At 38.8% G+C, this 24,567-nt stretch overlaps 1 protein-coding gene across 8 annotated transcripts in view; it reads left to right on the top strand.

Annotated features, from left to right (window-relative positions):
- LOC123524452 (hydroxymethylglutaryl-CoA synthase 1-like) overlaps positions 1–24,567 on the top strand; it is a 369,785-nt gene that overhangs the window by 138,182 nt on the left and 207,036 nt on the right. For all 8 annotated transcript variants that reach the window (XM_053538857.1, XM_045302659.2, XM_053538854.1 and 5 more), the window contains exon 5: positions 19,143–19,299. In XM_053538857.1, coding sequence (XP_053394832.1) covers positions 19,143–19,299 — 157 coding nt within the window. The remainder of the gene's footprint in view (positions 1–19,142; positions 19,300–24,567) is intronic.

Here is a 24,567-nt window from a genome sequence, read left to right on the forward strand (position 1 = left end):
CAAGTTCGATAACTACCCAAATCGCTTTAGGCACTCTTGGATTATGGCTCTTGAATTACTAATAAAAGTGCGAATTTAGCCTTGTCAGCTCTCTAAGTCAAACAGTTTTCATCTGATTTTCACCAAACTTGCTGACAATGTTTGTGGGCAAAGTTTGATAACCACCCAAAATGCCCCAGGCACTCTTGGATTATAACCCTTGAATTAGGCCAAGTTCGATGACGGGCATATTTTGTGACAGTCTGGCACTCTTGTTTTCCTGTTGAAGAAATCAAAACAGAAAATGTTACTAAAAGTAAGAAACTGGTTTGGATTGATTAAAAGAATGAAAGTAAGTAATGAAAAGATGATTGAATAGAATCAAATAATCTCTGCTATCAGCTATGCCACTTCTGATATGCCCAGTTGCTTTTGCATAGGTACTTTATTATCCCCCCGCCGATGAAATCGGGAGGGGGATATTGAAATGGCGTTGTCCGTCCGTCGGTCCGTCCGTCCGTCCGCAGCCATTTCTCAGTAACTACATGGTAGAATTTCATGAAACTTGAAATAAACATGGACCAACATACTGCGATGATGCCCGTCAAGTTTTTAGCTCACCTGTCACAAAGTGACAAGGTGAGCTTTTGTGATCGTGCGGTGTCCGTCGTCCGTCCGTGCGTCTGTCCGTGTGTCCGTCCGTCCGTAAACTTTTGCTTGGGTCACGTGCCTTCAAAAACTAGGTCAGTAGGTCTAAAAATAGAAAAACCTTGTGACCTCTCTAGAGGCCATATATTTCAGAAGATCTTCATGAAAATTGGTCAGAATGTTCACCTTGATGGTATCTAGGTCAAGTTCGAAACTGGGTCATGTGCCATCAAAAACTAGGTCAGTAGGTCTAAAAAAAGAAAAACCTTGTGACCTCTCTAGAGGCCATATATTTCACAAGATCTTCATGAAAATTGGTCAGAATGTTCACTTTGATGATATCTAGGTCAGGTTTGAAACTGGGTCACGTGCCTTCAAAAACTATGTCAGTAGGTCAAATAATAGAAAAACCTTGTGACCTCTCTAGAGGCCATATATTTCATGAGATCTTCATGAAAATTGGTCAGAATGTTCACCTTGATGATATCTAGGTCAAGTTTGAAACTGGGTCACGTGCCGTCAAAAACTAGGTCAATAGGTCAAATAATAGAAAAACCTTGTGACCTCTCTAAAGGCCATATTTTTCATGGGATCTGTATGAAAGTTGGTCTGAATGTTCATCTTTATGATATCTAGGTCAGGTTCGAAACTGGGTCACGTGTGGTCAAAAACTAGGTCAGTAGGTCTAAAAATAGAAAAACCTTGTGATCACTCTAGAGGCCATATATCTCATGAGATCTTCACGAAAATTGGTCAGAATGTTCACCTTGATGATATCTAGGTCAAGTTCGAAAGTGGGTCACGTGCCATCAAAAACTAGGTCAGTAGGTCAAATAATAGAAAAACCTTGTGACCTCTCTAGAGGTCATATTTTTCATGGGATCTGTATGAAAGTTGGTCTGAATGTTCATCTTGATGATATCTAGGTCAAGTTCGAAACTGGGTCACGTGCCATCAAAAACTAGGTCAGTAGGTCAAATAATAGAAAAACCTTGTGACCTCTCTAAAGGCCATATTTTTCATGGGATCTGTATGAAAATTATTCTGAATGTTCATCTTGATGATATCTAGGTCAAGTTCAAAACAGGGTCATGTGCAGTCAAAAACTAGATCAGTAGGTCTAAAAATAGAAAAACCTTGTGACCTCTCTAGAGGCCATACTTGTGAATGGAACTCCATAAAAATTGGTCAGAATGTTCACCTTGATGATATCTAGGTCAGGTTTGAAACTGGGTCATGTGCCTTTAAAAACTAGGTCAGTAGGTCAAATAATAAAAAAACCTTGTGACATCTCTAGAGGCCATACTTTTCATGGGATCTGTATGAAAATTGGTCTGAATGTTCATCTTGATGATATCTAGGTCAAATTTGAAACTGGGTCAACTGCGGTCAAAAACTAGGTCAGTAGGTCTAAAATTATTAAAATCTTTTGACCTCTCTGGAGGCCATATTTTTCAATGGATCTTCATGAATATTGATCTGAATGTTCACCTTGATGATATCTAGGTCATTTTCGAAACTGGGTCATGTGCGGTCAAAAACTAGGCCAGTAGGTATAAAAATAGAAAAACCTTGTGACCTCTCTAGAGGCCATATTTTTCATGAGATCTTCATGAAAATTAGTGAGAATGTTCACCTTGATGATATCTCGATAAAGTTCAAAACAGGGTCACATACCTTCGAAAACTAGGTCAATAGGTCAAATAATTGAAAAACCTTGTGACCTCTCTAGAGACCATATTTTTCAATGGATCTTCATGAAAATTGGTCAGAATTTTTATCTTGATAATATCTAGGTCAAGTTCAAAACTGGGTCACATGAGCTCAAAAACTAGGTCACTATGTCAAATAATAGAAAAAACGACGTCATACTCAAAACTGGGTCATGTGGGAAGAGGTGAGCGATTCAGGACCATCATGGTCCTCTTGTTTTTTTGATTGGTCAATTTCCCTCAGAGTTATTGCCCTTGATTTAATAAAAAATGTCCGTCTGCAGCCATTTCTCAGTAACTAACAGGTAGAATTTCATCAAATTTGAAATAGAAATGAACCAAGATACTGTGCTGATGCCTGTCAAGTTTTTTTTTTGATAGGTCAATTTCCCTCAGAGTTATTGCCCTTGATTTAATGAAAAATGTCTGTCTGCAGCCATTTCTCAGTAACTAGCAGGTAGAATTTCATCAAACTTGAAATAGACATGAACCAAGATACTGCGATGATGCCCTTCAAGTTTTTTTTCGATTGGTCAATTTTCCATATAGTTATTGCCCTTTAATTGTTTAAAAATCCACAGATCTGTACATAACAAACCAACCAATTGGAAGAATATCATTAAACTTCTTTCATTCTTTTCCATGGACATTTATTATAAACATGTGATGTTGTGTACCTACACCTGGTCACCACCTTACCTTGGTCACCCCCCTCCCCCTCACCACTCCCCCCCCCCCCCCCTTTTTTTTTTTTTTTTTTTTTTTTTTTTTCATTTTTCGTTTTTTTTTTTCATTTTTCGTTTTCTATCAATATTTATAATCAACATGTAAACTGTTGTATCCTCACCCCACCCCCCACCCAAACAAACCATTCATTTTCTTTTAATTTGATTTTGACTAATGAAATTATTTGCTTCTTGGTAACATTCTTAACTTTTTGCTGGATATATTTTTTTGCCATTCCTCAACTCTGACTCTTTCGGTGGGGGATTCCAGATCATCGAATTTGCTTGTTGTTTTTAGCTCACCTGAGGCAAAGGCTCAAGGTGAGCTTTTATGACTGCTCATTGTTTGTTGTGTGTCTACAATTTCTAACAAAATCTTCCTTTTCAAAACCACTGGGCAGAGTTACACCAAATTTCACAGGAATGATCCTTGGATGGCCCCCTTTCAAAATTGCCCAAAGAATTGAAATCAATGCAGAACTCTGGTTGCCATGGCAACCAAAAGGAAAAACTTTAAAAATCTTCTTTTACTAAACCACAGGGCCTAGGGCTTTGATATCTGGTATGTAGCATCATCTAGTGGTCCTCTACAAAGATTGATCAAATGATCCCACTAGGGTCAAATATGGCCCCGCCCTGGGTGTCACATGGTTTATATAGACTTATATAGGGAAAAATTTGAAAGTCTTCTTGTACAAAAACACATGGCCTAGTGCTTTGATATTTGGTATGTAGCATCATCTAGTAATACTCTACCAGGATTATTCAGATTATCCCCCTAGGTTCAAATATGACCCCGACCCAGGGGTCCCAAGTTTTACATAGACCTATATAGGAAAAAAAGTTTAAAGATCTCCTTGTCTGAAATCACAAGACCTAGGCCTTTGATATTTGGTATGTAGCATTGTCTTATGGTATTCTACCAAAATTATTCAAATTATATCCTTGGAGTGAAAAGAGGCCCCGCCATGGGGGGTCCAAAGTTTTACATAGACTTGTATAAACAAGAGGGCCATGATGGCCCTATATCGCTCACCAGAGTTGGTCTGGCCTACTGACCTAGTTTTTGACCCCATATGACCCAGTTTCAAACTTAACCTAGAGATCATCAAGACAAACATTCTGACCAAGTTTTGACTAAGTTTCATGAAGATAAGATCATAAATCTTGCTTCAAGAGAGAAGGCTTTTCATGTGTTTCATAAAAATCAGAAGGAATGTCATATTTGATGAATAAGGAATCGACTCTCCTAAAACTGTGGACTCTAGATTGTTTACAAGATTTTTAGCTCACCTGAGCCAAAGGCTCAAGGTGAGCTTTTGTGACCGCTTGATGTCTGTCTTCCGTCGTCCGTCCTGTGTCAACAATTTGTAAAAAAATCTTCTTTTTCAAAACCACTGGGCAGATTTACACCAAACTTCACAGGAATGATCCTTGGGTTGCCCCAAGAATTGATATCCATTCAGAACTGTGGTTGCCATGGCAACTGAAAGGAATATCTTTAAAAATCTTCTTGTCAGAAACTGTTAGCCGGATTTCAAAAATATTTTGTAGAAATGATCTCTAGGTGACCCTCCACCAAAATTGCCTAAGCCATTCTGTTTCGGTAAAAAACATGGCCGCAGGGGGATGGGGCTTATTTATTCTATATGGCTATATTGAAAATTTCAAAAATCTTCCTCAAAACCACTGGGCAAATTTAAACTAAATTTCACAGAAATGATCCTTGGGTGGCCCCCTATCAAAATTGCCCAAAGAATTGAAATCCATGCAGAACTCTGGTTGCCATAGCAACCGAAAGGAAAAACTTTGAAAATCTTCTTGTTTAAAATCACATTAGCTAGGGCTTTGATATTTAGTATGTGGCATCATCTATGGTCCTCTCCCATGTTAGTTCAAATTATCTCCCTAGGGTCAAATGTGGCCCCGCCCTAGGGGTCATATGGTTTACTTACATAGGAAAAACTTTGAAAATCTTCTTGTCAAAAACCACAGGGCTAAGGGCTTTGATATTTTGTATGTAACAACATCTAGTGGTCCTTTACTAAGATTGTTAAAATTATCCCCCTAGGGTTACATTTAGCCATGCCCCGGGGGTCACATGGTTTATATAGACTTATGTAGGGAAAAACTTTGAAAATCTTCTTGTCCAAAACCACAGGGCATATTTGATATGTAGCATCATCAAATAGTCTTCTAACAAGTTTGTTCAAATTATCCCCCTAGGGTCAAATATGGCCCCGCCCCAGAGGTCACATGGTTAATATAGACTTATACAGGGAAAAACTTTGAAAATCTTCTTGTCCAAAACCGCAGGCTTTGATATTTTGTGTGTAGCATTGCCTAATGGTCCTCTACCAAAATTGTTCAAATTATTACCCAGGGGCGAATAGAAGCCCTGCCCTGGGGGTCCATAGTTTTCCATATACTTATATAGGAAAAACTTTAAAAATATTCTTCTCTGAAACTGGAAAGCCTAGGCTTTTGATATTTGGTATGTTGCATTGCCTAGTTGTTCTCTACCAAGATTACATGTACAGTTTTGCACACCGATCTTTAAACTGACTTTCAGTGGCCATGAGTGACCTACTGACCTACTTTCTTGTTTTTAGTTTGACTATTTGAAGTATATGGAGAGCTATCCTACTCAACCCGGTGTCAGCGTCCTTCCGTGTCCCCACCTTGGTTAAAGTTTTTTTTACACTTTCTCTTTTTTTCTCCCTGACTCTGTAATTATACTCCACCAAACATGTTTTAGGGGTATATAGGAGGCATTATTCCCCCACCAAACATGTTTGGTGGGGGGAGTATATAGGAGGCAGTTTTGTCGCGTCCCATCGCGAAATCTATTATCTCAGTTACTACTAAATGGATTTGATTCAGACTTAAAATAGATGTTCCACCTTATCACCCACGTCATGTGACACAAGGTGCATAACTCTGACACCAACTTTTCATGAATTATGCCCCTTTTTCTTAGAATCTAAGGTTAATTTTGATGCATTTTCACTATATCTCAGTTATTTCTATATGGATTTGATTAAAACTTAAAATAGATGTTCCACCTTGTCACTCACATCATGTGACACAAGGTGCATAACTCTGACACCAACTTTTCATGAATTATGCCCCCTTTTACTTAGAATTTAAGGTTAATTTTGATGCATTTTCACTATATCTTAGTTATTGCTAAATGGATTTGACTCAAACTTCAACATCATCACACACATCATATGACACAAGGGCCATAACTCTTGCACCAGTATTTCATGAATTATCTCCCCTTTTTACTTAGAATTTCTTTATCTCTCTTATAACTTAATATTTTTGACCCAGACTCAAGCTATTGTGCAATATCTACATCCACCATTGGAGTCATTGAACACTCCAGTGACAGCTCAGGCTTCCTCAGATGTGCCCCAGCATCAAAATAGTCGAGCGCGCTGTCTCATGTGACAGCTCTTGTTTAAAATACAGCCTTGAAATTTGGATGACATGTACAATTTTGCCAACCGATCTTGAAACTGACTTTCATTGACCATGAATGTGACCAACTGGCCTACTTTCTGGTTTTTAGCTCACCTCTCACATAGTGACAGGTTGAGCTTCATCCGTGGTCCATCCGTCCATCGTCCGTCCGTCCACAATTTCTTGTGAACACGATAGAGACCACATTTTGCAATCAATTTTAATCAAACTTGCACACAACTTGTATTGGCATAATATCTCGGTTCCTTTCAAAAACTGGCCAGTTTCCATCATGGGTTCCAGAGTTATGGCCCCTTAAAGGGCCAAAATTTGCTATTTTTGGCATGTGAACACAATACAGACCACATTTTGCAATCAGCTTTAATCAAACTTGCACACAACTTATATTGGCAATATATCTCGGTCTTTTCGAAAATTGGCCAGATCCCATCATGGATTCCAGAGTTATGGCCCCTTAAAGAGCAAAAATTTGCTATTTTGGCTTTTGCAGCCACATAGAGACTTCATTTATGGTTTGATTTGATACAAACTTGCAAAATACCTTCAACAGCTATAAATCTTGGATTCCATGATGAATCTGTCAGATCCAACCATAGGTTCCGGAGTTATGGTCCCTGATTGACCCCTGAAAGAGCCAAAATTTTGTTAATTTTTACCTTGTGAACACGGTAGAAGTGACATTTTATATTTAATTTTAACCAGACTTACACACAACTTAATATAATCTGAAAAGTAGATCCCTCGGAATCACCGAGGACAAGGCAAACAGTGAAAATTGCAGACTCGGTTTGATTTAGTCTGTTTATGAGCAGTAATGGAAAATGCAACACCGCCCACGCCCCCTAGCACCGGTTTAAGCAGTATTCAATCTTCAAATCTAAATGAGTTGAAATCAATGATCCCGAAGGACCAGAAAATATAACAACTTTGAGGTGAAGTCGGGGCGACTTTTTATGGCCGCCACACAGCACTTAACACCCGCTGTTGTGAAGTAAATAAAATCTGAAAAGTAGATCCCTCGGAATCACCGAGGACAAGGCAAACAGTGAAAATTGCAGCTCAGTTTGACTGAATCTGTTCATGAGCAGTAAGTCACAATAAGATCTCGGTTCCTTTAGAAAACCTGCTAGATTTCACTATGGGTTCTAGAGTTACTGTCCCTGAAACGGGCAAGATTTTCTATTTTGGCCCTTTCAGCCATATAGAGGTTTCATTTATACTTTGATTCGATACAAAATTGCACAGAATGATTATCTTGATGATCTCTAGGCCTGGATCCAAACTGGGTCATGTCGGGTCAAAAACTGGGTCATAAGTCATATCAAAGGAAAAACTTGTGAACAACCGGAGGCCACATTTATGACCCTACCTTCATGAAACTTTATCAGAATGTTTATCTTGATGATTTCTAGGCCAAGTTCGAAACTGGGTCATATGGGGTCAGAAACTAGGTCACCCTGTCAAATCAAAGGGAAAGCTTGTTGATACTCTTGAGGCCACATTTATGACCCTATCTTCATGAAACTTTGTCAGAATGTTTATCTTGATGATTCCTAGACCAAGTTCGAAACTGGGTCATATGGGGTCAAAAACTAGGTCACCCGGTCAAATCAAAGGAAAAGCTTATATACACTTTTGTTAATTTGATGTGCATGAAACTTGGTCAGAAAGTTTGTCTGCATGAAATATCGAATGATTTTTTAGCTCACCTGAAGGTGAGTTTTTGAGATCGCCCTGTGTCCGTTATCCGTCGTCGTCCTTCGTCAGTCGTCCGTCGTCAACAATTTGACTGTTAACACTCTAGAGGTCACAATTTAGCCAAATCTTAATGAAACTTTTGCAGAATGTTGCCTTCAATAAAATCTTGGACGAGTTTGATATTGGGTCATCTGGGGTCAAAAACTAGGTCACCAGGTCAAATCAAAGGAAAGTCTTGTTAACACTCTAGAGGTCACAATTTTGGCCCAATCATAATGAAACTTAGTCAGATTGTTATTCTCAATAAAATCTTGGACGAATTCGACATTGGGTCATCTGGGGTCAAAAACTGGGTCACCAGGTCAAATCAAAGGAAAAGCTTGTTAACACTATAGAGGTCACAATTTTGGCACAATCTTAATGAAACTTGGTCAGAATGTTACCCTCAATAAGATCTTGGACAAGTTTGATATTAGGTAATCTTGGGTCAAAAACTAGGTCACAGGGTCAAATCAAAGGAAAAGCTTGTTAACACTCTAGAGGTCACAATTTTGGCCCAATCTTAATGAAACTTGGTCAGAATGTTATTCTTAATAAAACCTTGGACAAGTTCGATATTGGGTCATCTGGGGTCAAAAACTAGGTCACCAGGTCAAATCAAAGGAAAAGCTTTTTAACACTGTAGAGGCCACATTTATGACTATATCTTCATGAAACTTGGTCAGAATGACAGGAACATCTTGGTGCCTTTAAAATTTCGGACATTTCGTATAACTTTGTTTTTGGTAATTCTCGACAAATTTAACAATAATTTGCCTTTTCTTCTGAACTGGTGGTTTTCCTAACCGATGGACTATGTCTATATCCTTGTTGGTTATCTTCAGATCTGGAATTTTTCCATTCAAAGTTTCTACTACTTGTTCTATCGTTTTTTCTGTGGTTTCTTTCCCATTTTTTGGTACGCCATTTATTCTTATGTTGTTTGATCTATTATACTGCTCCATTTCATTTAAATACTCCATGGCGTTATTGTCATTATTTTGCATTTCAATTTTAATTTTACGATTTTCATCATCCTTTTGTTTCATTTTCTTTTGTAAATTTTTTACCTCATTTTCCTTTTCTTTTTCGAATAGTTCACTTTCTAGGATGTCAGTTTTTTTTTTCGACAGATTTCAGTAGGTAGTCTTTCATCTGTTGGATGTTTTCTCGAATCATATTTAGAAGATTTCCATCGTTTTTTGTCATAACGTTAGACATTTTTATACGCCCGTTTGAAAAACGGGACGTATTATGGGAACGCCCCTGATGGCAGATGGGCGGGCGGGCGGGCGGGCGGGCGGCGTCCACAGACCTTGTCCGGAGCATATCTTCTACATGCATGGAGGGATTTTGATATAACTTGGCACAGTTGTTCACCATCATGAGACGGAGTGTCATGCGCAAGAACCAGGTCCCTAGGTCTAAGGTCAAGGTCACACTTAGAGGTCAAAGGTCAAATTCAAGAATGACTTTGTCCGGAGCATATCTTCTTCATACATAGAGGGATTTTGATGAAAGTTGGCACAATTGTTCATCATCATGAGACGGAGTGTCATGCGCAAGAACCAGGTCCCTAGGTCTAAGGTCAAGGGCACACTTAGAGGTCAAAGGATATAAGAATGAAAACTTTGTCCGGAGCATATCTTCTTCATGCATAGAGGGATTTTGATGAAAGTTGACACAATTGTTCATCATCATGAGAAGGAGTGTCATGCGCAAGAACCAGGTCCCTAGGTCTAAGGTCAAGGTCACACTTAGAGGTCAAAGGATACAAGAATGAAAACTTTGTCCGGAGCATTTCTTTTTCATGCATAGAGGGATTTTGATATAACTTGGCACAAATGTTCATCACCATGAGGCGGAGTGTCATGCGCAAGAACCAGGTCTCTAGGTCTAAGGTCAAGGTCACACTTAGAGGTCAAAGGATACAAGAATGAAAACCTTGTCCGGAGCATGTCTTCTTCATGCATAGAGGGATTTTGATATAACTTGGCACAAATGTTCACCACCACGAGACGTAGTGTCATGCGCAAGAACCAGGTCCCTAGGTCTAAGGTCAAGGTCACACTTAGAGGCCAAAGGTCAGATACAAGAATGACTTTGTCCAAAGCATTTCTTCTTCATGCATGGAGGGATTTTGATGTAACTTGACACAATTATACACCATCATGAGATGAAGTGTCATGCGCAGTTCCCTTCTTTCGAATTACTTCCCTTTGTTGTTACTATAAATAGCTTATATTGTAACTTTTTCATTACTAGTCCTAGGGAAAAATCGAGACCACTTTTCTGTAGTACAATATGCATGCTACATCCAATTTTGAGGTGTATTTTGACCAGTCTCTACCTGGTAAAGATTTTTGTGAGGACTTACAATTTTTTTTTTGATATTTTTTTTTTTTTTTTTTTTTTTTTTTAATTAACTTCCCTTAGTTGTTACTATAAATAACTTATATTGTAATTTTTTTATAACTGACCGTAGGGAAAAACCAAGACCACTTTTCTGTGGTACAACATAGATGTTACTTTCCAATTTTTGGTGTATTTTAAGGTATCTCTACCTGGTAAGGAGTTTTTTTGTGGCCTTAGAAAAACAAAACACTTAGTTATTACTAAACAACCACAAAATTAAAATTCCATTTGCAAATACAGGTGCTAGAGTAAAGAAATTTGCTGTGACGGGCGTATATTGTGACATTCTTGCACTCATGTTTTTTTCTTTTTTTAAGATTAACTTCCCTTAGTTGTTACTATAAATAACTTATATTATAACTTTTTTATAATTGACCGTAGGGAAAAACCAAGACCACTTTTCTGTGGTACAACATAGTTGTTACTTTCTAATTTTAGGTGTATTTTAAGGTATCTCTACCTGGTAAGAAGTTTTTTTGTGGACTTAGAAAAACAAAAGAATTACAATGATTACTAAACAACCACAAAATTAAAATTACATCTGCAAATACAGGTGCTAGAGTAAAGAAACTTGCTGTGACGGGCGTATATTGTGACATTCTTGCACTCTTGTTGTATTTATCTCTGACAACTGCTTTTGAATTGAGGTCAAATCCTCCTCAGTATTTTTCCCTGGTTTTGTTCGCGTTTTGTTTGGAGGAGTGCTCATACTTCAGTCAAGGTCACTTGCACTGCTGACTGCATTCCGACCCCGTTTTTTAGAATTCTCGTTTCCACACTGTTTTTCCTTATTATTGTCTGCCATTTTCCTATCGGAGTCTCTTTCTACTGTTTCTCAAGATTGTATTTGTTCACTTTAAATTTACTCAAACAATCAAATAAACAACATGGCGGCGCCCATACATATAAAGAGCACGTTTTACATGATCAAGTTTTCAAGAGTTTATGATATATACTACAGCTTTTTGGTCACATCTTGTAGTTTAAAGGTTTACCCTGTGTTTCCGTTACAAAGTATCCATGAATTTATTCCGCAAAGTTCCTTAGAAACACATTTAAATTGAGAAAAAGTCAGAACGTAGAGAAAGAACGCCTTCTGAAAAAACCACTACCGTACCCTCTTCCCTTCGAAAACTGGCCAGATCCCATGGCCCTTTAAAGGGCCAAAATTTGCTTTTTTCAGCTCACCAACCAGAGCACTAAGTGCTCAAGGTGAGCTATTGTGAGCGGTCATTGTCCGGCGTCTGTCGGTGTGCATCATCCTTCGTCAGTCATCTGTCGTCCGTCTACATTTGCCTTGTGAACACTCTAGAGGCCACAGTTGTGATCCAATCTTTATGAAACTTAGTCAGAATATTAGTCTTGATGATCTCTAGGTCAAGTTTGAAACAGGGTCAAAAACTAGGTCAGTAGGTCAGATTAAAGCAAAAGCTTGTGAACACTTTTGAGGCCACAGTAATGTTGTGACCCAATATTTATGAAACTTGGTCAGAATGTTTGTCTTGATGATTTCTAGGTCAATTTTGAATCTGGGTCATGTTTGGTCAAAAACTAGGTCACCCGGTCAAATCAAAGGGAAAGCTTGTGAATACTCTAGAGGCCACAGTTGTTTCTCAATCTTTATGAAACTTGGTCAGAATGTTTGTCTTGATGATTTCTAGGTCTAGTTTGAAACTGGGTCATGTGGGGTCAAAAACTAGGTCACTAGGCCAGATCAAAGGAAAATGTTGTCAACACTCTAGAGACCACAATTTAAGTTTGAAACTTATGAGAATTAGTCAGAATGTTTGTCTTGATAATCTATAGGTCAAGTTCGAATCCGGGTCATGTTGGGTCAAAAACTAGGTCATCCGGTCAATCAAAGGAAAAGCTTGTGAACACTCTGGAGGCCACAGTTGTGACTCAATCTTTATGAAACTAGGTCAGAATGTTTGTCTTGATGATCTGTAGGTCAGTTTTGAATCTGGGTCATGTCGGGTCAAAAACTAGGTCAGTACGCCAGATTAAAGGAAAAGCTTGTAAACACTCTTAGAGGTCACAGTTGTGATCCAATATTTATGAAACTTAATCAGAATGTTTGTCTTGATGAAGTTTAGGTCAAGTTTGAAACTGGATCATGTGGGGTCAAAAACTAGGCCAGTAGGCCAGACCAAAGGCAAAGCTTGTGAACACTCAAGAGGCCACAGTTGTGACTCAATCTTTATGAAACTAGCTCAGAATGTTTGTCTTGATGATCTCTAGGTCAAGTGTGAATTTGGGTCATGAGGGGTCAAAATCTAGGTCACATGGTCAAATCAAAAGAAAAGTTTGTGAACACTCTAGAGGCAACAGTTGTGATTCAATCTTTATGAAACTTGGTCAGAATGTTTGTCTTGATGATTTCTAGGTCAAGTTTGAAACTGGGTCTTGTAGGGTCAAAAACTAAGTCACCTGGTCAAATCAAAGGTAAAGCTTGTGAACACTCTAGAGGCCACAGTTGTGACCCAACTTTTAGCTCACCAGAGCACAAAGTGCTCAAGGTGAGCTATTGTGACCGGTCATTGTCCGGCGTCCGTTGGCTTCTATCATCTATCAGCATTTGCCTTGTGAGCACTCTAGAGGCCACATTTGTAACCCTTGGAGCCTCACTCGGGGCATTGAATTCTTCATGTGAGGAAGCCATCCAGCTGGCTTATGGAAGGTTGGTGGTTCTACCCAGGTGCCCGCTCGTGATGAAATAATGCATGGAGGGGCACCTGGGATCTTCCTCCACCATTAAAGCTGGAAAGTCGCCATATGACCTATGATGTGTCGGTGCGACGTTAAATCCAAAAAAAAAAAAAACCATTTGTAACCCAATCTTTATGAAACTTGGTCAGAATTTTAGTCTTGATGATCTCTAGGTCAAGTTCGAAATTGGGTCATGTGGGGTCAAAAACTAGGTCAGTAGGTCAGATCAAAGGAAAAGCTTGTGAACACTTTGGAGACCACATTTTTGACCCAATCTTTATGCAACTTAGTCAGAATGTTAGTCTTGATGACCTCTAGGTCAAGTTCGAAACTGGGTCATGTGGGGTCAAAAATTAGGTTAGTAGGTAAGATAAAAGGAAAAGTTTGTGAACACTCTAGAGACCACATTTTTAACCCAATCTTTATGAAACTTGGTCAGAATGTTAGTTTTGATGATCTGTAGGTCAAGTTTGAAACTGGGTCATGTGGGCTCAAAAACTAGGTCAGTAGGTCAGATCAAAGGAAAAGCTTGTGAACACTGTAGAGACCACATTTTTGACCCAAACTTTATGAAACTTAGTCAGAATGTTAGTCTTGATGATCTCTAGGTCAAGATCGAAACTGGGTCATGTGGGATCAAAAACTAGGTCAGTAGGTAAGACCAAAGGAAAAGCTTGTGAAAACTCTAGAGACCACAGTTTTGACCCAATCTTTATGAAACTTGGTCAGAATGTTGGTCTTGATAATCTCTAGGTCAAGTTCAAAACTGGGTCATGTGGGTTCAAAAACCAGGTCAGTAGGTCAGATCAAAGGAAAAGCTTGTGAACACTATAGAGACCACATTTGTGACACAATCTTTATGAAACTTGGTCAGAATGTTAGCCTTGATGATCTGTCGGTCAAATTTGAGACTGGGTCATGTGGGGTCAAAAACTGGAACAGTAGGTCAGATCAAAGGAAAAGCTTGTGAACACTCTAGAGACCACATTTATGACCCAATCTTTATGAAACTTGGTCAGAATGTTAGTCATGATGATCTCTAGGTCAAGTTCGAAAGTGGGTCATGATGGGTCAAAAACTAGGTCAGTAGGTCAGATCAAAGGAAAAGCTTGTGAACACTCTGGAGACCACATTTTTGACCCAATCTTTATGAAACTTAGTCAGAATGTAAGTCTTGATGATCTCTAGCTCAAGATTGAAACTGGGTAATGTGGGATCAAAAACTAGGTCAGTAGGTAAGACCAAAGGAAAAGCTTGTGAACACTCTAGAGACCACAGTTTTGACCCAATCTTTATGAAACTTGGTCAGAATGTTAGTCATGATGATCTCTAGGTCAGGTTCAAAACTGGGTCATGTGGGTTCAAAAACTAGGTCAGTAGGTCAGATCAAAGGAAAAGCTTGTGAACACTATAGAGACCACATTTGTGACACAATCTTTATGAAACTTAGTCAGAATGTTAGTCTTGATGACCTCTAGGTCAAGATCGAAACTGGGTCATGTGGGATCAAAAACATTTTTGACCCAATCTTTATGAAACTTAGTCAGAATGTTAGTCTTGATGATCTCTAGCTCAAGATTGAACCTGGGTCATGTAGGATCAAAAACTAGGTCAGTAGGTAAGACCAAAGGAAAAGATTGTGAGTCTAGGTCAAGTTCAAAACTGGGTCATGTGGGTTCAAAAACTAGGTCAGTAGGTCAGATCAAAGGAAAAGCTTGTGAACACTATAGAGACCACATTTGTGACACAATCTTTATGAAACTTAGTCAGAATGTTAGTCTTGATGACCTCGAGGTCAAGATCGAAACTGGGTCATGTGGGATCTTTATGAAACTTAGTCAGAATGTTAGTCTTGATGACCTTTAGGTCAAGATCGAAACTGGGTTATGTGGGATCAAAAACATTTTTGACCCAATCTTTATGAAACTTAGTCAGAATGTTAGTCTTGATGATCTCTAGCTCAAGATTGAAACTGGGTCATGTGGGATCAAAAACTAGGTCAGTAGGTAAGACCAAAGGAAAAGATTGTGAACACTCTAGAGACCACATTTGTGACACAATCTTTATGAAACTTGGTCAGAATGTTAGCCTTTATGATCTGACGGTCAAGTTTGAGACTGGGTCATGTGGGGTCAAAAACTGGAACAGTAGATCAGATCAAAGGAAAAGCTTGTGAACACTCTAGAGACCATATTTATGACCCAATCTTTATGAAACTTGGTCAGAATGTTTGTCTTGATGATCTCTAGGTCAAGTGTGAAACTGGGTTATGTGGAGTCAAAAACTGGAACAGTAGGTAAGATCAAAGGAAAAACTTGTGAACACTCTAGAGACCACATTTTTGACCCAATCTTTATGAAACTTGGTCAGAATGACAAGTGTTAAACTGGGTCATGTTGGATCAAAAATTTGGTCACCTGGTCAAATTGAAGGAAAAGCTTGTGAACACTCTAGAGGCCACAGTTGTGTCCCAATATTTATGAAACTTAGTCAAAAAGTTTGGCTTGAGGAATTCTAGGTCAAGTTTGAATCTGGGTCATGTGTGGTCAAAAACTAGGTCACCTGGTCAAATCAAAGGAAAAGCTTGTGGACACTTTAGAGGTCACAGTTATAACTCAATTTTTATGAAACTGGGTCAGAATGTTTGTCTTATCATTTCTAGCTAAAGTTTGAATCTGGGTCGTGTGGGTTCAAAACCTAGGTCACTAGGCCAGATCAAAGGAAAATGTTTTCAACACTCTAGAGACCACAACTTAAGTTTGAAACTAATAAGAATTAGTCAGAATGTTTGTTTTGATAATCTGTAGGTCAAGTTCGAATCTGGGTCATGTGGGGTCAAAAACCAGGTCACCCGGTCAAATCAAGGGAAAAGCTTGTGAACACTCTAGAGGCGACAGTTGTAACCAAATCTTTATGAAATTTAATCAGAATGTTTGTCTTGATGATCTTTAGGTCAAGTTCAACTCTTGGTCATGTGGGGTCAAAAACTAGATCAGTAGGCTGGATCAACTCTGGTGAGCAATATATAGGGCCATCATGGCCCGCTTGTTAATAATCTTGGTCAGAATATTTGCCTTAATGATCTCTAGGTCTAATTCGAATTTGGGTCCTGTGGGGTCAAAAACTAGGGCAGTAGGCCGGATCAACTCTGGTGAGCGATATAGGGCCATCATGGCCCTCTTGTTTTTATGTGAACACGAAAGAGACCGCATTTTGCAAATTGATTTAATAATACTTGCACACAACTTGTATTGGCATAATATCTTGGTTCTTTTCAAACACTGGCCAGATCCAATCATGGGTTCCAGAGTTATGGCCCCTTAAAGGGCCAAAATTTGTTATTTTTGGCTTGTGAACACAATAGAGACCACATTTTGCAATTGATTGTAATTAAACTTGCACACAAATTGTATTGGCATAATATCTCAGTTCCTTTCGAAAACTGGCCAGCTCACATTATGGGTTCTAGAGTTATGGCCCCTTTAAGGGTCAAAAATTGCTATTTTGGCTTTTGAAGGCATATAGAGACTTCATTATGTCTCCTATCACACAGTGGTGTGGGAGACATATTGATTTACTCCAGTCTGTCTGTCTGTCTGTCACAAAGCTTGTCCGCACTCTTAAGTCGGACATTTCTCATCCAATTTTCACCAAACTTGAACAAAATGTGTTTGACCATAAGACCTCGGCCAAGTTCGATAACTAGCCAAATCCGCCCAGGCACTTTTGAATTATGGCCCTTGAATTACTGATTGAGTCCACTCGTCCAAGCCGTCTAACTGAGTCCATTCATCTAAGCCATCTAGAGAAACTAGACATTTTTCATAGGGGCAGTTGTGGGAGACGTGCGCTTTTCTCAAAAGCATCTTTAGTTTATGGTTTGATTTGATACAAACTTGCAAAATATCTTTAACAATAGATCTTGGATTCCATGATGTATCCGGCAGATCCAATTATAGGTGCCAGAGTTACAGCCCCTGATTGACCCCTGTAAGTGCCAGAATTTGTTATACCCCCACAAAATGAAGTTTGGGGGGGGGTTTATATAGGAGTGAGCGTGGCGGTCAGTCGGTTGGTCTGTCCGTTGGTTTTCATGGTTTCCGGATGATAACTCAAGAATGGCTTGACCGATTAAAAATTTTTTTGGTACACGGGTGTAACATCAGAAAATACAGGTCAAGTTCGACTTTGGGGTCAGTAGGTCAAAGGTCAAGGTCACAGTGACCCTGAACAGTTAAATGGTTTCCGGATGATAACTTGAGAACGCTTGGGCCCAGGATCATAAATTTGGTACACAGCTATAACATCATGAAATACAGGTCAGGTTCGACTTTGAGGTCAGTAGGTCAAAATTCAAGGTCACAGTGACTATGAACAGTTAAATGGTTTCCGGATGATAACTTGAGAACGCTTGCGTCTAGGATCAAAATTTTTTTGTACACAGGTGTAACATGATAAAATACAGGTCAAGTTCAACTTTGAGGTTAGTAGGTCAAAGGTCAAGGTCACAATAACACGAAACAGTTAAATGGTTTTCGGATGATAACTTGTGAACGCTTGGGCCTAGGATAGTGAAAATTGATAGGGAGGTTGGTTATAACCAGCAGATGACCCCTACTGATTTTGAGGTCAGTAGGTCACAGGTCAAGGTCACAGTGACCCGGAACATTTAAATGGTTTTCGGACAATAACTTCAGAACACTTGGGACTTGGATCACGAAACTTAATAGGGAGGTTGGTCATGACCAGCAGATGACCCGTATTGATTTTGAGTTCCAAAGGTCAAAGGTCAGAGTGACCCGGAACATTTAAACCTTTTCCGGACAATGACTTGAGAACGCTTGGGGCAAGGATCATGAACCTTCATAGGGCGGTTGATCGTGACCAGCAGATGATCTCTATTGATTTTGAGGTCAGTAGGTCAAAGGTCAAGCAAGTTCGGCTTTGACATTGGCTTAGTTCTTTGACAAGGCCATATTGTGGGGGTATAATTCGTCACTCCTGTGACAACTCTAGTTAATTTTACCTTGTGAACAGGTTAGAAGTGACATTTTACATTTGAATCTTAAAATGGGAAGTTGCTGATGACCAGCAGATGACCCCTATTAATTTTGACAGTAGGTCAAAGGTCAAGGTCACATTGACCCAGAACAGTAGATTTTCTTTTGCCAAATAACTAGAGAATATTTTGGTCTAAGATCACATTTGATAGGAAGGTCACTTATGACTGGTAAATGACCCATAATTATTGATTTGAGGTCAGTATGTCAAACGTCCAGTGCACAGTGACTGTTTCTTGAGCAGTTACTGAATGCATCAAGGGTGGCATTTCATGTTCTACGAGCTCTTGTTCAAAATGTACTCGCATTTTGCAAGCTTCAATTCGAACCCTGAACAATACAGACTGGCGGGATGGCATCTACATTCCGGCTGTGACAATGAAAACTTGTACATAAAAAAAGCAGTTTGTCATATTGATACTTAATTTCATGCTGATACTTTTATTGGTCAAGAGCTTTAATAATTTACCTGAAATCATACCTAAAAAGATGCATTATCCAATATGGAATATATTGTATCCAAAACAATTATATAGGGGACGGTCATGTGTTGCCATTGTGAATCGGAGAAGAAAGGTAGGTATAAGATTATAAACAATATGGCACATTCTAAACTAGTCTTTTTGCATATTTTGGTATTTTGAAATTGTATATTTCTGCATTTTCAGCTGACTCTAGTTTATTAGACAGTGCTGATGCATTTGTGTTTCATTCTCCATTCTGCAAGCTGGTACAGAAGTCTGTAGCTAGAATTATGTTAAATGACTTTCTTCGAGAACCAGACCCAGGAAAGAAACAGGTTTATTCTGGTTTAGAAGCATTTAGGTAAATACACAGTTTTATCACTTAACCTGAGTTACATTTAGAAAAGCATATGATGTCATCTGAAAAGTTACAACTGATGTTAAGGTTCCATAGTGTTGTGTAAGACAAATAGATATAATTTCAAAGCCATTTAGTCATAATGTTATGTAATATAAACATTTAAGCAAATTCAGGGAATTTATATCCCCTTCCGAATGAGATAAAGGTTTCACCCTTGTAGAAGCATTCTCTGCCTGCAAAAAGCACTTAAATACAATTGAATTTCCGTCATTTTGAAAGCTACCTATTCTGAATTATTGATTGAAATCCATTTTTCTGTATTTAGTAACAATGACCTTGACCCAAGCTACCTAAAAGCAAAAAAAAATGGTCTCAATGGAAGCTACCTGTTTACTAGGTTTGGTCTGCTTATCTCATTCCTAACTGAAGTTAGTGAGAAAACCACTTTTCTATTTTTATGCTCCCCGAAGGGCGAGCATATAGTTGCAGCTTTGTCCATCCGTACGCCTGTCCTTCAGTCCCTGCCTCTAAACTTGGTTTGCGAATTTTAGTGCCCCACAGGTGACTAGAGGGTCAGTATACAATAAGGGGCCATCAGGCCCTTGTTTTTTGCGTAAATGAATCACGGCCTCAAGGGAGGTAAAAGAATTGTTTTCAAGAAATGGCCCATAAAGCTAGTCACACATACGGATATGTCCGTGCATTGAGGTATGGTGCGGATGGGACTGGTCTGTAGGTGGGCGGACATGGATAAGTACGGAACAGTACGGAAAAATGGCTTTAAACGTGAAACAAAAAAATTACAGAACGCAAATAAGTACGGATAGGTGCAGCGTACTACGTTGAAACTACGTTTTACTGCGCCTGGCAACTTGCCTAGCACGTGGACGAGTCTGCGATGAACTATGTTGAACTATGCTTATGTACGGTCAGCATCGGATTACTATGTTCAGCTACGGCAAAGTACGTTTCAGTACGGATAACTACGTTTTAGTACGTTTAACTACGAATGAAAGTTTCAACCAAGTTTGACTAAATTCACGCTCAAATGGCTACAGATCGCTCAAACTTTTGTGCATGTTCAAAAGTTGGAGAAACTTACAAGTTTGGGATAAGTCTTGAGTATGTTTTGACCAAGTGTTGGTAAGGATTGATACGGATTACTACTTTGAGGTATGGCTCAGGTATGGATCGGTATGGATCGGTATGGATCGATATGGATTACTACGTTTCTATCCATGGCTAGACGTAGCTATCCGCGCCGTATGTGTGACTGGGGTTTTACACAGTGTGTCCGAAACTAGGAGGGTGGACCCTTAAGGGGCCATTTTGGTTGTTCAGCAGATTATTTGGGGCCATTGTTGGCCCCTTAAAAATAGGCTTTTTGGCTGTTGGCCCACTTTGAACCTAAAGTAGTAGACCGTTCGTCTGTCACACTTTTGTCTGGAGTATAACTTGAGAAGTATTAATGGCATTTGATTGAAACTTCACATAATCATAGAGGCCATTGAGACAAAGTGCATTGTCAAAGAATCATAACCATACCTTACCTAGTTTTTTAATTATCTCCCTTTAATATACAAAAGAAGGGTTTTCCGGAGCATTACTTGAAAAATATTAATGGCATTTCATTGAAACTTCACAAAATGAAAGAGGTTATTGATGGGAAGTGCCCATGCGAAAATGGAACAGGAAACCCTGGGATCATCCCAGGAAGTCCCAGGACTGTCCTGGGATAATGTCCTGAAAATACCTCAAGAATTCCTGGGATAGTCCTGGGACTTTTCACGCCAGTAAATGAGAATGGGACAATCCCAGGATTTTCCTATGAACAGGAAAAAAACAGGACACCAGAATTCAATGCTGTCCTGCTATCCTGAAAATCCCAGGAATGTCCCGGGATTTCCTGATGTCAGGAAATAAAAGTACATATTGTCCTGTTCTCAGAAAATCCCAGGAATGTCTTGAGAATTTTTTAAGTCAGGATATCTCAGGACAATTGTCCTGTCTTCAGGAAATCTCAGGAATTCCTGATGTCAGGAAATTTAAGGAGAATTGTCCTGTCTTCAGGAAATCCCAGGAATTCCTGATGTCAGGAAATCTCAGGACACTTGTCTTGTCTTCAGGAAACCCCAGCACATGTAATTGAATACCTTGTAAACATGATTTGAAATTCTCTTTTGTAGGAAATACAGTTAACAAATTGAATGTTAAATTTCAATAGTATATACAGTAAGAATATAAGGATTATCATTTCCAAATACATGTATTAAAAGATATTTTGTTGTTAAAAAGTATATATCATATACATTGAAACAAGACAATCTGTCATAGCAGAAATATTTTCTTGGCGCATCATAAATAAGCACAAATATGTGCACTCTAGACTCTTAATGTGCACTCATGGCAAAACATCTAGGTGAAAATACTACTATTTAGTCTAGAAGTTAGAATTTAGTCATCAAATTATGAGCTTCTTATTGAGCAAAAAGCTCATTCTAGGATCTGTTCACTAGAGTGAAACTGTCTTTGATCAGACATGTACAGATAACCTTAACTGTACTAACACATTTCACTTTTTATGCCCCCCTTCGAAGAAGGTGGGGTATATTGTTTTGCAGATGTCGGTCGGTCGGTCGGTCGGAATGTAGACCAATCCGTTTCTGGATGATAACTCAAGAACGCTTGGGCCTAGAATCATGAAAGTTGATAGGGAGGTTGGTCATCACCAGCAGATGACCCCTATTGATTTTGAGGTCTGTATGTCAAAGGTCAAGGTCACAGTGACCCTGAACAGTTAAAACGGTTTCCGGATGATAACTCAAGAACGCTTGGGCCTAGGATCATGAAAGTTGATAAGGAGGTTGTTCATGACCAGCAGATGACCTCTATTGATTTTGAGGTCAATATGTTAAAGGTCAAGGTCACAGTGACCCTGAACAGTTAAACGGTTTCCGGATGATAACTCAAGAACGCATAGGCCTAGGGTCACAAAAGTTGATGTGGAAATTGGTCATGACCAGCAGATGACCCCTATTGATTTTGAGGTCTGTATGTCAAAGGTCAAGGTCACATTGACCAGAAACAGTAAAATGGTTTCCGGGCAGTAACTCAAGAACGCTTGGGCCTAGTTTCAGGAAAATTACTAGTTAGGTTGGTCATGATCAGCAGATGACCCCTATTGATTTTGAGGTCATTAGGTCAAAGGTCAAGGTCACATTGGCCAGGAACAGTTAAAATGGTTTCTAATCTTCTGGTCTAAAACCACAGGGCCTGGGGCTTTGATATTTAGTATGAAGCATCATCTAGTGGTCTTCTTCCAAGATGATTCAAATTATTGCCCTGGGGTGTAATATGGCCCTGCCCCGGGGGTCACATGGTTTATATAGACTTATATAGGGAAAAACTTTGAAAATCTTCTTTTTCAAACTACAAAGACTAGGGCTTTGATATTTGTAATGTAGTATCATCTGTTGATTCTCTACCAAGTTTGTTCAAATTATTCCCCTAGGGTCAAATATGGCCCCGCCCTGGGGGTCACATGGTTTATATAGACTTCTATCGGGAAAAGCTTTTAAAATCTTCTTGTCAATAACCTACAACATTTAAATTTTGACTACATGTATGGTTTTGAGTGGCAAGATGAACCTTGACATGAGTTGACCTTGAATTTGACCTAGTGACCTACTTTCACATTTCTGTAGCTACAGCCTTCAAATTTGGACCACATGCATAGTTTTGTGCACCGAAAAAATTTTTGACCTTGACATTGACCTAGTGACCTACTTTCACATTTTTGAAGGTACAGGCTTCAAATTTGGACCACATGCATAGTTTTGTGTTCCGAAATGAAATTTGACCTTGATTTTGACCTAGTGACCTACTTTCACATTTCTCAAGCTACAGCCTTCAAATTTGGACCACATACATAGTTTTGTGTACCAAAAAACATTTTGACCTTGAAATTGACCTAGTGACCTACTTTCACATTTTTGAAGGTACAGGTTTCAAATTTGGACCACATGCATATTTTTGTGTTCTGAATTCAAACTTGACATTGATTTTTACCTACTACCTACTTTCACATTTCTCAAGCTACAGCCTCCAATTTGAAGCACATGCATATTTCTGTCTACTGAATTGAACTTTGACTTTGATATTGATCTAGTGAACTACTTTCACATTTCTCAAGCCACAGCTTTTGTAATCTCTTGTTAGGATAAAGGTCAAGGTCAGATTAAACCAGAATGGTAGAACTTTTGTTTACAGTGAGCATATAATTTCTGTTCCTTGTGCAATTACTAAATGCATCAAGGGGGGCATTTCGTGTTCGACAAGCTCTTCTTAATGCTGTGACTGATTTTAAAGAAAAATACTTTTCAAAATAACTTATTGTTTTATAAATCATTAAATGAAGGAGTTTATATACATGTAGTATTGTCAAATAGTTTGCTAACTTACCAGAAATACAGAATATATTCCTTTTACACTGACAACACCACAATCACATGTGCTTAATGAAACAGTTTCTCGCAAAACATGGGTCTTCAATACAGGATGTAATTAATTAAACTTACTAGACCATTACAAGATCATGTTTCAAATTTATTACCAGATCTTTCAACCTGTATCTTTTAGAATATGTCCTGTCTTTTTCCTGTGAACAGGACAAGTTTTCTATCGAAAGTCCTGTCTTTTAGTGTAAAAGTCCTGTCTTCAGGACTTTTTTGCAGCCTTGCTAAAAGAATCTAAGGATATCCCAGGATAATCCTGGGATTTCCTGAGAACAGGAAAACCTTTCTGCACGGGTGCATTGTCAAAGAACCATAACTCTACCTTACCTACTTCTTGAATTATCTCTCTTTAGGCCAAAAAAAAAATGTTTAGTTTCATAGGCCCCACCGCATACAATATTGACACACCGCATCTAAATTTTTTATCAAAGAAAAATTGACGAAATTCGGGAAAAGAGAAAATTCAACATAAACAATGAGGACGGAAGAACAAGAATAAGTGAGTACGAATAAATTGTCAAGAACGGTTACTCTGTTAATCTCGATTCGTTCTCGGATATACCCATAAAAAAATTGTTCTTTGTTTCATATAAAATTCAGCTATTTCAGAACAATTTTGATACAGTTTCTAGATTTTCACTTGGTCATAGACGTATTATACACAAGATATCCATGCATTTGCTTCAAGAAAACGAAAAGAAAAAGAAGTGTTGGATAGTTTACAGTGAAAGCAAGTCAACTGATGTGAGGTACC

This window comes from Mercenaria mercenaria, chromosome 3 (assembly GCF_021730395.1).
Source record: "Mercenaria mercenaria strain notata chromosome 3, MADL_Memer_1, whole genome shotgun sequence".
NCBI lineage: Eukaryota > Metazoa > Mollusca > Bivalvia > Venerida > Veneridae > Mercenaria > Mercenaria mercenaria.